Genomic DNA, 14,127 nt, shown 5'->3' on the forward strand with positions numbered 1-14,127 from the left:
TGGCCTAGGCCAAGGTGGGTGTCTGATTCCATAGACTACTCCTAGTCGCTTCCACGCCTTCCTATCTTTTCATTGTATCGCGTTTTTGTGGTGAATTGAACTGATAAAATTGCTAAAAAACCAATGATGATGAAATTGACACAATATTAATTTACTTTGAGACTCCATTACTTTGAAAAGCTGAAAGTGTCGGTCAGCAAGTGATGTGCATATTTTAGCATGCGTGTTTGGGTAGAATGAGCTTATACGCACTTTACGTCAATATCAATTAACACTTTGGACATCCAAAATGTAACGACCTATCAAGAATTTCATCATGATAATAATGGCACTATAAAAAGGTTGAAACACTGCGTAACACTGCGACGCTCGGTGTGCCTGTGGTTTTATGCATACGAGTTTTCGCGAAAGTATAAAGTGATAGTATAGCAAATAAAGAAACGAAATCGCCAGTGAATTTCGATACCGTGTGACCACGGCAATACTCTACATCCGTGGTACTTCACATTTTCCCTCTCAGAACCCCCTTTCGCAAATATCCATGGTCTGTTCAATGTCATCCGCCTGCGTCATGTCACTGTTGAGCTCCCGTTTCTGACGGGGGTGACTAGAAAAAGGGCAACACCTTCGGTCACCCCCCAACATCACGGTCCAATTGCCCAAGTGAATGCCTTTTGTTTAGTTATCACTTATCCCTTTTCCAATTGCTACTACCGCCAGACGAAAATGAGGTAGCCAAATAATTATTGCCTGGATGACAAAGGTCCGACAATCAAAAACAAAACGACTTGGTCTTCAATCCCAACAAAATGCCGAACCTGTGGGCTAGTTCCGTTTGATCACAATAGCAAAGTTTTTTGAAGTGCATGTGCGGTTTATTTCTGGTTGCCAAGGTTTTCCAGAAATTTAATTCACTGTGGGCGAAGATCATAAAGTTAGCTTATAATAGGGTTACAATATTTTGGAAATCTAAAAAGAGGACACTTTTTCAGACGTGCAAAACCGGAGGTGAATTCTCCAAAAATGGTAGATTTTACCCACTCTGTGGTTGGTTGACTTTAAAAAAATGGTCAACTTTCTGCTCAGCTCCCGAAATACCCGGCCAGAGCGTCACTTCGGTGGTGATTTACAGCATCTCAGTCGGATTTTGCTATATATATATGACCAAAATTCTCAAAAAAGAGGACAAAAGGGCGTCCTCTAAGGACACTTTCGAAAAAGATAACGTATGGTAACCCTAGCATTCAAGGGTGAATGCTATTAAAACTGTTAATCTTGATGCATAAAGTTGGATAAGATTTCATGCAAGGATTACCAGTTTTCAATTAGATATTAGAACAGCTTCTTGGAGGTACAGAGCTTCAATATACAATTGAATAGTATATTCATATTGAAATGAACCCGAATATTTTCGGCGTGATACGTTCTTCTGTATAATTCTCTACTAGTTGCTGACAATTACCCCTGACGAGTGTCAGCCGAAAATATCCGGGTTCATTTCAATATGAACATACTATTCGATTAGATACTAGCATTCTCCCGGATAAGCTAACTTTATGATCTCTGCCTTATGAAGACAGCACGCATGCTGGGATTTATCCACAGTGTGTTGACCTCATTATTTCATTGAAAGAGCCCAGCATATGAATTCATTATTAAATCTCAACACGAGGAACAACCGGCATTCCCATACTTTTCGAAACAACTCCTAGTCGATGATGCATCATACTTTTGTGCCAGCAGTCATATGAAGCATTTGACTGGGTTGAGGAACACTGATCAACTGGGTAGCCCATGATTTTCAGAAAAATGTGTCAGAAGACTCCTCCGTCTTCCACTCTGATTTGTCAGACTTCCTCAGTTATTTTTCTTTGAAAGCCTTTTGGGGTCGACCCTCTTTCCAGCGGTTTGGGCTGAGAGTCATCAGGCTTCCAACCGATAAAATATAGAATCTGATATGTCGCAGGAACGCTTCCATCTTCGCTGGCATACAGAGCTGCAAAATGAATTGAGAATACTCCAAAATTAATTAGGATTCATCTTGCAATTTCAAAAGCCCTGCCTTCGATTTACTACTTTCAAAAACTACTCACTACACCGAGCAAAACAGTGTAATGGTGATGCGTCCGGCTACTTGATCGGTAGGTCGTGGGTTCGATCCCCGGCCGGGTCAGACCAAAGACTCGAAAACTGGTATCCGCCGCTAGCCTGCTAGGCACTCAGCATTCACGGGTAGCATGGAGGAGAATAAAAAACGGGGGTGCAGACTGGATGACCTTACGGTCGTATCGCATCTCCGTCGTCAAAAGCATCTTGATGGTGCAGACGAAATCAAATACCCCCCTTCTACCCCCCTGAGTACTTTTCAGGCCTTTCTTTTTTTATTTCTACATGAAGTAGTTCAACCATGAGAATAGAAATTGAATAGACTTGAATCGAGTCATTTTCTCGAGTCAATCTGTGTATTAACTCGACTTGGACTCGAGTCATTGCGCATGACTTGAACCAAGACATGACTCGAGACTCAGACGGCCAAGACCAACATTTCATTGTAATTTCGAAGAGTAGTAAATTATTCACACTATTAGGATTACGTCTATTGGTACTGGTACTTGAAAATGCGGCCACAAACTACTAAGTGAGGAAAATTGGCATATTATAAATGCGAACCATTCGATATCACGTAACAGAGATATAAAAAGTGGGTTTTAACAAGACTGAAACTGGAAACTGAGTATTCAACACAATGACTTGACTCGAGTCATAATACCACGACTCGGACTCGACCCTCCGCTCGCTGACTTGGACTCGGTGGTGAATTGAAAAATTGAATTAAAAAATTATTAGAGTGATATTAACTTACAACCCCGATATAGCTCCAGCATTAAGACTAAAGTATATAATTTCGGCACTTTCACTAATTCACAATGTGTGACTCAGTATTACTCGACTACTCATAGGACTGGGCAAAACGATTCGAGTACTTGAATCTGAATTGAGTATTAATTCTAATGATTTGAATTGAGCAGTAAGAGATGATTTTTTCAAGTACTGAAATTATACGCTCCTTGCCACTAGGAATAAAACTATCAACGAGAATTATAGTTTCTATGGTGTTACTGTGGAAGCTTTGCAGTCATTGATCCAGCAAAATGAAACGCATACCTTTATAAACAGATGCAGCTGCTGCAATGGTGTCCCTGTGTAAAGGTTTTCTGTTAACCAATGCACTGTTCTCCCCCATTCCTTTTATATCTTCCATTAACTCAAACATACTGGGGTAGCTGACCACAATCTCATCCATGTCCTGAAAGCAATTCCGTAAGAAATTCGATTAATCCAACATATTGATTTTAATAACAATACAATATTGGCAATCAACTCACGACAGTGACAAGATTAAAGTTTGAGGCATTCAAAAGGTTTGCAAGATCATGTCCTTGCATAAAAGGTGATACATGTGGCGCCATACCCTGCAAGAAAAATAACCCATTCATTTGATGAGAATATATTGTGATGTTTGTAGGTCTAACCCCTTCTCTTTCAGTTTCAGCAAGTTGCAGTGAGCATCGCAACTCAAACAAACAGTCTCCACCAAAAACCGCACCCAAGAAACAACCGTCTGGTTTCAACATATGCAGTACCTGAGCGAATGAAATTCAGTTTCAAGAATGATTTTACTGTATATTCCGAAAAATAAGTTTACCTTTCTGAAACATGCTGGAATATCATTCACCCAATGTAAGCTGAAATATATTGCATAAAATTCTTAGTTGAACATGTATAGCTTAGTTTCAAAGAACAATACCTGAGGCTGCTTGTCACAAGATCGAATACATTTTCTCTCATTGATATTGTTTCTTCGTCAGCAACTATAGATGATGTTGGTACTACTGATTCAAGTGCACTCTCAAGAGCATTACGGCTCAAATCTCCTTGAATAATGGAGTGTATAGAGTCCTATCAAACAAGAAACACGACCAACAAGATGTACGGGTTGAGGCCAATTTCTTTCTCTATTACGGTATCTTACTTCTTCAGTTAACTGAGATGAAACATACCCCCGTCCGCATCCAAGATCATACATCAATGGAAACTCCCTACTAACATCCTCTATTCGGTCGGCGATTTGAAAGGAGATCTGCAGAAGATAGTGTGGTGCCTTAGTGGCGATTATAACCATATTTCAAGGAATATACCTCGTTCTTGATGTATTCGAAGGTACGAGCATCCTCCGCGAATCTGAAACTGGAATCTTTCTGTATCCGTTTAACTTTCCGATCAAATACTTTATTAATCGACCTCGAGGAGTAATTTGCAGCATATGTACCATTCCACTGCAGAAAGTATTGCAAAACTCGTAAATTCGCAACACGCAACATCCCGACGAGCGGCTATCATTGCAGCAACCAAAAGCAACACTAGTCAACCTTATCCATGCTCGTTGCACCGTAACAACCTATCCGCCTCTTGAGAACCGCCCGACAACTTCTTTCCATCCATACCAGCTGTGTTTTTGAAATACTATAGGTTGGTAACGGCAACGCGACAGGGTCGGTGGAGAAAGAGGAGACCCTGTTCCGCCTATTTCTGTCCGGTATGCCCGAATCTTAAGTGAAGACTATCACCTTGGGGCGATATCGATTCGTTTAATATATGCTGTGAGTGTAATCAATCGAAGAAGCATGGAAAGTGGCCAATCTCTCAGAACCAGACCCAGTTATCGCAGCTCGGTATATCTGGAACGTATGCAATTGGGCGTTAGCCTTCATGCTTACGATGAGATCCCCAGGCATCTGAAGGACAATCCGTATATAACCGAAAGATACTGCTGTTATCTGTCGGCAAGAGACTGTTTGAAAAGCATGTTCATCGTATCCAACGAATTTTTCAACATATGGACACATCTGGGAATGGCGTTTATTTGGATATTAATAGCAATCTATGATCAATTGGTGTCCATACCCCACTACGGTGGAAGCGTTGAAGATCATTATGTATATCTCACCTATGTACTATGCGTGACAATATGCATGACAGCTTCCGCCGGATATCACACCTTTACTGGCCACATATCTGAGGAAACTCACTTCAAATGGCACAGGTTTGATATATGTGGAATCATCACCGGAATGCTTGGCTGCTACATTCCTGGATTGCATTATGGATTTTGGTGCCACAATACAGCAAAGAACACTTACCTGACCTTGCTTGGAATCATGATTTTACTGTCACTGGTGCTTATAACTCAAAATAAGTATCTTTCGGCACAGTGGCGTACCGTTCGATTGGTCCATCTGTCATCATTAGTGGGATTCGGACTCATACCAGCTGTCCATTGGACGATTAATTCTAATGCAGAGGAGGTTAGAATATTCCTCCCATACATTGCATGTCTTTACCTAATTCTTGGCACAGCATTTTTAATTTATGTTTCTAGAATACCTGAACGCTTTCTTCCTGGTAAATTCAATGTCGTTGGCAGCAGCCATAACATTTGGCACATATTAACTGCTTATAGCTTCATTTTCTGGAGACGAGCAGCATTGGACCTGATGTCATACCGATACAGAAATGGATGCACTTGATAAGCACCTTAAAACGCCTTTATCCTGTACTGATGATAAAGCCTATGCACGAATGATTATACAGACAATATTTTATACACCATTTTAAGAGGGCTTTCATGATTTGAAATATACTGAAACATAAAATCTATCAGTCACAGACAGTGCATTACTGAGCTTTGATTACTTTACTTCAGGTGTGCTTTTAACATTGGTTCCTTAATGGCACAACACAACTTGTTAGTTAAATGGCGCAAAATCACCACCATTGTTATATTTTCTAGGTACACATGCTTGGCCAGAGGATAAGAGCATTTTTATTTTGGCTCATTTCTCTGCAAGCAACATACAAAAGGTAGAACAGAATATATGAAACAAGGTTTATTCGCATAAAGACACATTATTCAATATGGAACAAACGTCATGGCTTCTTGTGTGATATCCTACTTGGCAAGAATTTCATAATTTCATATTAGCATGGAATCAAAAGCAGCTTGTAAAAAAACAGTTATTTCAGCAATTGACATGATTTATTCATCACAAACTATCCATCACAGGTCCAAGGCGGGCAAGACTTTGCCTTCACAAGTACCAAATCCAACTCTGTATCCATTTCCTTGGCAAAAACCTATGAAGCAAACCGAGAAATATAGCAACACTGCTGATATAACTAAGACAAGTGACATAGATTGGTAGCCCCGATGAGAAGTTCCCTGATAGAGACCTCACTAGCCAGTCAACGTAAAAAAAAACTGTCAGCTTACCAATGAATTAACTAGCCTGTATTTCAGTGCTGACTTGAGCATTTGAGAAAAATCATTACTAATGCAATACGATAGTCAAATGTCATTGGATAATGTAATTAGGGGTGGGAAATATAAAATCCCTGTCAATTTGAATAGAACTCCAATATACACTACCGAATTCCATTACTAATTCTATATACTTCTCAACAAGCTGAAATGAAATGCCAGTAATTCGTCAAATACCTCTAATTTGAATGATTATATGCAGTGCGGAGTGCACAAATCATATCATTTGATATTCGAATCGTGCAGACTCAAAATGATTCGGAACAACTTCAAATCAGTCTTTACCAATAATATAATTTCTAGTAAATCTTTTAGAGATTCTACTCAATTCGATTCAATAGCTAAAACCCTTATGACAATGCCATTGTGTCAATGTGTTTCCCACCCTAAACTAGTTGAATGTCATACCTGACATGACTACATTGTCACCGTCTTTTAGGAATTTTCTTGTCTGCCCATTCCCAAGTTCAACATTGCGCGTACCCTTCCAGCATAGCTCAAGCATGCTGCCAAAGCTAGCTTCATCCTGTTCAACCACAGAATTTGCATCAATGACAGGAAATCAATGAAAATGGTGCAAAATGCTTACTTCACCGCTAATAGTGCCAGAGCCGTACAAGTCACCAGTCTGAGTATTGCAGCCATTGACAGTATGATGAGCCAGCTGTTGCTTCATCGTCCAATACATGTACTGTAAGAAAAAGAAAAGCAAACATAAACTGAAAAGAAATATGATTTTTAGCTAAATAATAAATGTTAAACAAACCTTGAAATTAGAGTTGCAGACAACTGCCGGCTCCACCATGCTCTCATCTTGTATGGCAACAGACAGAGCAATGTCAAAAGTGTAATTGTCATCATGCTTCAAATACGGAAGTATCTCCACATCTTTCGGACTATCCTGAACCGTGAACGGCGCCAGCGCTTCCATTGTAACCACCCACGGGGATATGGTCGTCCCAAAGTTTTTACCAAGGAATGGCCCGAGTGGTACATACTCCCACTTTTGTATATCTCTTGCTGCAGCAAAAATAATAAATCACTTGAGAATCCATTGAATTTAGGACATATCTTTTTTAACGGTACCTGACCAGTCGTTCATAACAACCATTCCGAATATGTGCTTATGAGCTTCCTTTGCTGAAATTGGCGTTCCCAACTCGTTACCAACGCCAACCACAAATGCCTTGAACGAACAAGGAAATATAATCAATTCATCAAGAATTCATATGCAAGGAGCATATCTATGCAAGGTGACTATTTCCAATACAAAAATTACAAAAATGAATCAGTTGTAATTGATCCGATTTTGGAGCAGATACATGATACATAGACGGAAATGCAGTTACATTACAATATTCAGTAGATGAAGTATTTGACGAAAAGTGAGCTAAAACATACACAACACCTGACCCTTCTCTGCTCATAACATCATATTGACAAGGACTTACCATTTCCAATTCAAAATCTAGTAATCGGCACGGACCAAAAACCGGAGGGCTGTTTTCTGGCTTTGTCTGGCCGGACGGGCGTCTAATAGGTGTACCGGATACAACAATTGATGATGCTCTACCATGGTAACCAACGGGAAGGTGCTTCCTAAGAATATTAAAAATATTTCAATGTGACACAATGTAGAGAAAGTCTGAAATAAGCTACCAGTTGGGCATCAATGCATTCTCTTTCCCTCTGAACATGGTTCCTATGTTTGTAGCATGTTGAACGGAGGAGTAAAAGTCTGTGTAATCATTGATCTTCACAGGAAGGTGCATCGTGGCATCGGATTGATCGAAAAATGCACTGCAAATACCAATAAAAAAATTTATGGAACAGTATTTTTAAATAAGGACTATTCCGGAAGCTTTCTATTTAGATTGCGAAATTTCCGCCAGAACAGGTTTCAACAGTCTAGCTCAGGGGTGGGGATCATTGGGAAAATCCAGAGGCATTTCCACTCAGTTCCCCCAAATAAAACCTATCAAGATCCAGAAACTCTATTTCCAAAGGTGTCAACAACATTAATTGTAGTCTACTACTACTGAAACTCGAAGTATAGCTGTTACTAGCATTTACAAAATCGAAAATTACTAAGAAAACGACTTACGGGTGTAATGAACGAATGGGAAACACAAAGGCTTCAAACTGCTAATCCCCGGTCTTGCTGATTTATGCGAATGGCGGAGAGAAAAAGATAGGCCCACTATAACAGTGATTTGCATAATAGAAGAATTTGTTCAGGTCCACACAAAATCATACCGGGTTGTATCTCTTTTGTCGATGTCAAAAATGTGATAGCTATACTACTATAAGCAACAATGTCGGCAACTAGCTGAGAAATTTGAGCCCTATTTATAGTCAGTTTTAGTTTGTATGACAATTGACAAGGTACCAATCCAAAATAATGACTTCAGATCAGCTGTGATAGGAATTCGTGCAATCCTAGCTTTTAAATCATGTACAAAGAAGGCAAATATAGGTCACTCGGACATCTCGGAGCGATATAGAACGGTCACAGTTTATGTCTGTTTCCAGGCACAAAATTACCAGAGAATGAGATATGCACCTAGCTCTCAACTCCGCATCATCTCTCAGGGTTGGACAACTATTTCCGAGTAGATTCTGTAGAGTCTGCCGCGCTTCGTGCCACGCTTCAACTCCAAGAGCCATGAAGTCATTCAAGGTCACCTGAAGACAATATTCTAGTCCAATACAGAAATCACTGTTGAGGAATTGTGTTTCAGTTGGTACACACAATTTGATGAGTTACAAGCGTATACTATCCAGACTGGAAACAGTGGTTCTTTTCGGCTATAAGTTGCGGGTGACCATGGGGGTTCTTGCATAGAACCATTAAACGGATAATTGTGTGCTGCTACCAATCTGGTAAGCTATTGACTTACAGATCCGAATACATGTTGCTTGCTGTTCAGTATTGGACCATTGAAGAGATGGCTAATTTTCTTGAGAGATAATATTTGATCCCCAATCGCAACTCCAATCTGAGCACCCTGAAATAATATAATCAATTGAATCACATGCATGTCACCCATAGTGGAATTGGTGGCAACGTAACGCAGAACTTTCTGTTTAATTACTTGATTATTCTATGCAGAAAAGCTCGCAACACGCAGGATTTATTTCAAAAAATGAACAGAGATTCCATATAGGCACGTCACTCATATTTTTTGGTCTTTCAGATACCATATAAAATGTAATCGTACCACAAAAGTTTAAACGGGATAAACAACTTTTACACCAGTGGATATGAACTCTATGCAAAGGCTGGAGAGACATCACAAGAAATACAAACGTATCTATCAAATCAGCGATAATGGCAGTAGTGGCACCATTATGCACGTTTGCACCACGGTCAACAACAATACCGCAGACGCAGACGTAAAACGAAAGAGAAGAACATGTTCATACCTCATTAGCAGTTGAGAATACCCCGTATGGCAAATTCTGAATTGGAAAATGGCTATTTTCTGCAACCTCGACGAAAGAACCGTTCATTGACATCTTCACTAGCTTTAGTACGTTAAAGACTCGTCTCAGAAACTGAATTTGAAGGTGAGTGATGTCGCGGTATTTGCACCGCAAGTTCGCAACCGCTATCAGAGATAATTGCCGAACTCAGTCAAGCAAAACGACGACAAATCAGATCCGAAGGAAAAATGTGCATTGCATTCATAGCAGACTTGAACAACTAGATAATTCTAGTTGTCTAATTTCACTAAATTAGAGCAAAATGCCAGTAATCTAATTCTAATCTAATTCCGAAAAAACTGTTTAGCTCTAATTCTAATTCGGAAAAGCTGAAAATTTTCCAGTTGTGCAAGTCAGATTCATTGCATTGCATTGTACAATGTACAATACATTGTACAATGTACACTACATGTGCATTGTGTAGTGCAGTTGCGAAGGCTTGGTAAGATCGTCGTATTAGGAGTATGACGTTTTTCACTTCCTCCCAATTTTCTTGAATCTTCCATAAAAAATTAGCATCGATCTTTCACATTACAGCTCCGTGGTTGGTATCTGTTCTTCTTTTTTTATATATACTTATTAGAAGTTGTTTTCAGTGCCGCCAACGTTGTCATTTGTAAAACTATAGCTTTTTTGCGTGAATATATACTGAGCATTGAGCAATTGAGCATCCAATCCTATTTTGTCGCTTGCCTTTTATATCCTCTGATCTACTCTTCGTTCAGTGTACAACCAGCACCGTAACTGCCGCACCCCAAACCCTCCAATTGGGGGATGCCCGAGCTCGATGGGGGGCCCAAAATTATTTCGTGAATTAGCATAAATCATAGAGTATTTTTTCAAAATTTATGCAATTTTTTCAAAATTTTTTGTAGTCATTTATCTTTCTTATTGGGTATTGGGCCATTACCGCGCCACGACCCACCAAGACATACAATCAAGTTTTAGGCCATATAACATGCGACTCCAAAAGTGTGCCGGAACGATTGGCAGGCAGCGAGAAAAGCTTGGCCGAAAAGGTCTATGGCTATGCCCTTATGCAGATCAAAGACTTCGCTATATAAACAAAATACATATAGGTTTAATTGTCCATAGGCGCCTAAATGACTGGCGCCGAATGTTCCTGTCTTTGCAATCTGAACCTCACAAGACAAATACCATCCCGCTGGGAAAAATTTTATGCCAGTGAAGAAATACCAATTTGAAATCGTGTGCTTCTCTTAGTTTTTAGAAGCCTACGTTTGGGCGGTTCTATATTTTCTGATATAGCAGATTGGAAGTCACGAAATAACATCATGTAACGAAGTCATATCAACGGTTCCGCCCGCCCGAAGATGTTTAATCATTATTTACGGGCCCTCCCGTTTTCAAGACACTTCACTCAGCTCCACCGGTAAATCTAATTACGTGAGTAGAGAAGACAATAAATTGATAGCATATTATATATGCAGTCGCCGATCTGATTTATCGATTTTATCATAAATTATCGAAAATTTTCGCGCTTGGCGCTGGCTCTCAATACAGTACGGGTAATTTCGTGACAAACGTGAACAACGTGATGGGGGGTCGTTTTATCACCCTATGGGAGCCCAAGACCCACGTTCTTGGGGGCCTGACGAGGTGCTGTTTCGTTCCTGCCAACGGGTATACGCCCGAAGATATTTAATTATTATTGAGTGGTCCTACCATTTCAAACACTCCTCACTCAGCTCTAGGGGAGACCGGGGACAATTGTAACACTTTTCGTATTTTCCAACATTACGTGTTCTTCTCGTGGAAATTTCACTTCCAAAGTGTTATATAAAGAAGCCAACAACTCGATAGTTGATATGAAAACGAAATTGGAACTCAATCAACAATCAATCATGGAAATTTTGGGTCGCAAAAGTCGCTGCTCAAATGTTACAATCGCCCCGTACCCAGGGGCAATTGTACCACCCTTGCGGGGCAATTGTAACAGTGTTATTTATAACTAAACACAAACTGAATGAACAACGAAAACGGAAGCACAAATTGTAATATTGCATGAAACTAAAGGAAGAGACGTTTGAAAGCTTCCAGGCTACGCCCCATCGCATTCATGGCATCTGAATGCAATATCACCCTTCGTGTCTTGTTCAAGCTTAAAGTGTACAAGAGACACATTCATTCCATCATCTCCCTACACATATTCGGCCTCTTCTACGAAGGTTCTGTTGTTCAGCGGGCATAATGGGTTGGTCATTCGGTCACCTGCGAAGGTGCGAAACCGACCTGGCTAACATATCTTGGTTGAATGGGCCGATGATAGTATAGTAAATCGAGGACGCAACATTGTGTGGCGTCAAAGTTATAATGACATTTATCCGTGCTGTAGAAAATTAACATAAATTGTTCAGATCAAATATCAAAATGTAAGTGGGCCATGATCAAAGTCAGAGGACAAGAATTAAGACATGACTATTGAAGTTCGACACACCAAAAGTCGATCAACATGAGAAAGGGTGGTTGAATCACGAAAATAACCGACCCGTCAGATTCACATCACCACTGTTGTATGGCAGTTTCGACAGATGATCATGATCATGTTAGAATTGGTATCGCAAGGCAGTATCTGTTCTGGTGAACTTCTGGCTGTTGCAAGATTATTCTGCAGTAGATGAATGGTAATATATACCAACATATGAACAAAGACATTCAGAATTGATAACATATTGTAACGGGGCAAAAGTAACAGAGTGTTACGATTGCCCCTGACACGCTCCACCATGATTAGTGTCTCAGTATGGTACCTTCCCGGCGATGCAAGTCCTATTCTTTCCATCACCACGGTAGACTATAGTAACATTGTTCCAGCCACACATATTACGTTGTAACTACTTGAGGTACTATTCGTCCAGACAAATTATTCCAGACCAGAAAAACTTTACTCAAGGGTCAAAAATTTCATTTTTTGCAAATTATTCCGGGGTTTCGCATCGCAGCTCAACGTAACTCCAGGTATAATAGGAGAGATAACTACTGCATGCGCACTTAAAATATCAAGCTGATTTCTCCATCCTACTAGCGGTGAGGTCGATTGTTACATTTGCCCCTAGTTACATTTGTCCCCGGTCTCCCCTACATGCAAATCTGATTACGTGAGTAGAGAGGACAATATATTGATACATATTATATATGCAGTCGCCGATCTGATTGACCGATTTTATCATAAATTATCGAAAATTTTCGCGCTTGGCGCTGGCTCACAATACAGTACGGGTAATTTCGTGATAAACGCAAACAACGTGATCGGGGGGGGGGGCGTTTTATCACCCTATGGGAGCCCAAGACCCACGTTTTTGGGGGCTTGACGAGGTGCTGTTTTGTTCCTGCCAACGGGTATACGCCCGAAGATGTTTAATTATTATTGAGTGGTCCTACCTTTTCAAACACACCTCACTCAGCTCTACCGGCAAATCTGATTACGTGAGCAGAGAGAAGATAAAAATTGATAACAATTTATGCAATTCCCGATCATACAGACCGATGAAATCATGAATACTAGAAATTTTGCGCGGCGCGCTTAGGCGACTAAAGCTGATTCACTAAAGAAACTCCCAATGAAAATGATGAATAGTGGTAAACAGTGTATCGCCGGAGGGGCGAAGCCCGGGCGAAGCCCCCCAGACGTTCGGTCTATAACACTATGGGGGGCCCAAGACCAAAGTTTGGGGGGGCTGACGAAGTGCTGTTACGGCCCTGTGTACAACTGTACAGTGTACATGCCTCTTCTCTACTTCGCCTAGGCCAGGTGGCGGTCTGATTTCAAAGAATACTGCAAGTCGTTTCGACACCTTCCTGTCATTTGATGAATGATGAAAATAATTATAAAGTGATACTATATTGTTCCTGACTGAGAAGAAGACGAGGACGAACCAATGATATATATCATTGCGCCCAACTAGGGTTACCAAAAAGAGGACACTTTTCAAAAATTCTGAAATTTCTAGTACCAGAAAAGAAAAACTGGTAATTTTGAAATTTTTTCGACCAATGATTTTGAATTGAATTCGTGATAAGCTTTGTCTGAGATTGGTTTCTCTGGAAAACATCGTCGAAGACCGTTTGGTTGCTTTAGTGTAGGGGTGCGCATCGAGCGGGAGCGGGCATGCGATATAGGTATTTTACGGCCAACCCTTCCGCGCCAGGACGCATGAAGATTTAGCTAATATCCTAACTTACGGGCTGGGCAGAATGTGGGCCAAAATAATCGGCGGCGATAAAACCTTGGCGAAAATTGA

At 40.4% G+C, this 14,127-nt stretch overlaps 3 protein-coding genes across 3 annotated transcripts; 1 reads left to right on the plus strand and 2 right to left on the minus strand.

The window, feature by feature from the left end:
• Positions 1-727: 727 nt before the first annotated feature.
• Positions 728-4,476, minus strand: LOC145441140 (arginine-hydroxylase NDUFAF5, mitochondrial-like). The gene is made up of 8 exons (XM_080318941.1): positions 4,200-4,476; positions 4,034-4,141; positions 3,809-3,960; positions 3,707-3,746; positions 3,534-3,644; positions 3,387-3,473; positions 3,166-3,307; positions 728-1,996 (listed from the first exon to the last, which is right to left on the minus strand). Exons 1-8 carry the CDS (start codon positions 4,380-4,382, stop codon positions 1,848-1,850), a joined length of 972 nt encoding a protein of 323 aa, XP_080175067.1. The 5' UTR covers positions 4,383-4,476; the 3' UTR covers positions 728-1,847.
• A 47-nt stretch (positions 4,477-4,523) lies between these two features.
• On the plus strand, positions 4,524-5,739 carry LOC145441141 (progestin and adipoQ receptor family member 3-like). The gene has a single exon (XM_080318942.1). The coding sequence runs from the start codon at positions 4,686-4,688 to the stop codon at positions 5,586-5,588; it is 903 nt and encodes a 300-aa protein (XP_080175068.1). The 5' UTR covers positions 4,524-4,685; the 3' UTR covers positions 5,589-5,739.
• A 194-nt stretch (positions 5,740-5,933) lies between these two features.
• On the minus strand, positions 5,934-10,007 carry LOC145441138 (fumarylacetoacetase-like). The gene is made up of 10 exons (XM_080318939.1): positions 9,806-10,007; positions 9,280-9,387; positions 8,943-9,064; positions 8,039-8,179; positions 7,831-7,978; positions 7,466-7,565; positions 7,146-7,399; positions 6,969-7,070; positions 6,788-6,905; positions 5,934-6,195 (listed from the first exon to the last, which is right to left on the minus strand). The coding sequence occupies exons 1-10, from the start codon at positions 9,896-9,898 to the stop codon at positions 6,119-6,121; spliced, it is 1,263 nt and encodes a 420-aa protein (XP_080175065.1). The 5' UTR covers positions 9,899-10,007; the 3' UTR covers positions 5,934-6,118.
• Between the last annotated feature and the right edge of the window lie 4,120 nt (positions 10,008-14,127).

This window comes from Botryllus schlosseri, chromosome 6 (genome assembly GCF_051294905.1).
Source record: "Botryllus schlosseri isolate E-star chromosome 6, Bs_hap1, whole genome shotgun sequence".
Lineage (NCBI taxonomy): Eukaryota > Metazoa > Chordata > Ascidiacea > Stolidobranchia > Styelidae > Botryllus > Botryllus schlosseri.

Bases quoted from the DNA above. Each gene is read 5' to 3' on its own strand.
- LOC145441140 (XM_080318941.1), bottom strand. From the start codon at position 4,382: ATGTTGCGTGTTGCGAATTTACGAGTTTTGCAATACTTTCTGCAGTGG. The intron at 3,961-4,033 runs GTAAGATACCGT...CTTGTTTGATAG, and splicing joins CATCTCAGTTAACTGAAGAA to GACTCTATACACTCCATTAT. The intron at 3,474-3,533 runs GTTAGACCTACA...TTTTTCTTGCAG, and splicing joins CTGAAACTGAAAGAGAAGGG to GGTATGGCGCCACATGTATC.
- LOC145441141 (XM_080318942.1), top strand. From the start codon at position 4,686: ATGGAAAGTGGCCAATCTCTCAGAACCAGACCCAGTTATCGCAGCTCG.
- LOC145441138 (XM_080318939.1), bottom strand. From the start codon at position 9,898: ATGTCAATGAACGGTTCTTTCGTCGAGGTTGCAGAAAATAGCCATTTT. The intron at 9,388-9,805 runs GTATGAACATGT...ATATTATTTCAG, and splicing joins TATTCTCAACTGCTAATGAG to GGTGCTCAGATTGGAGTTGC. The intron at 7,979-8,038 runs GTAGCTTATTTC...TAATATTCTTAG, and splicing joins AATGCATTGATGCCCAACTG to GAAGCACCTTCCCGTTGGTT.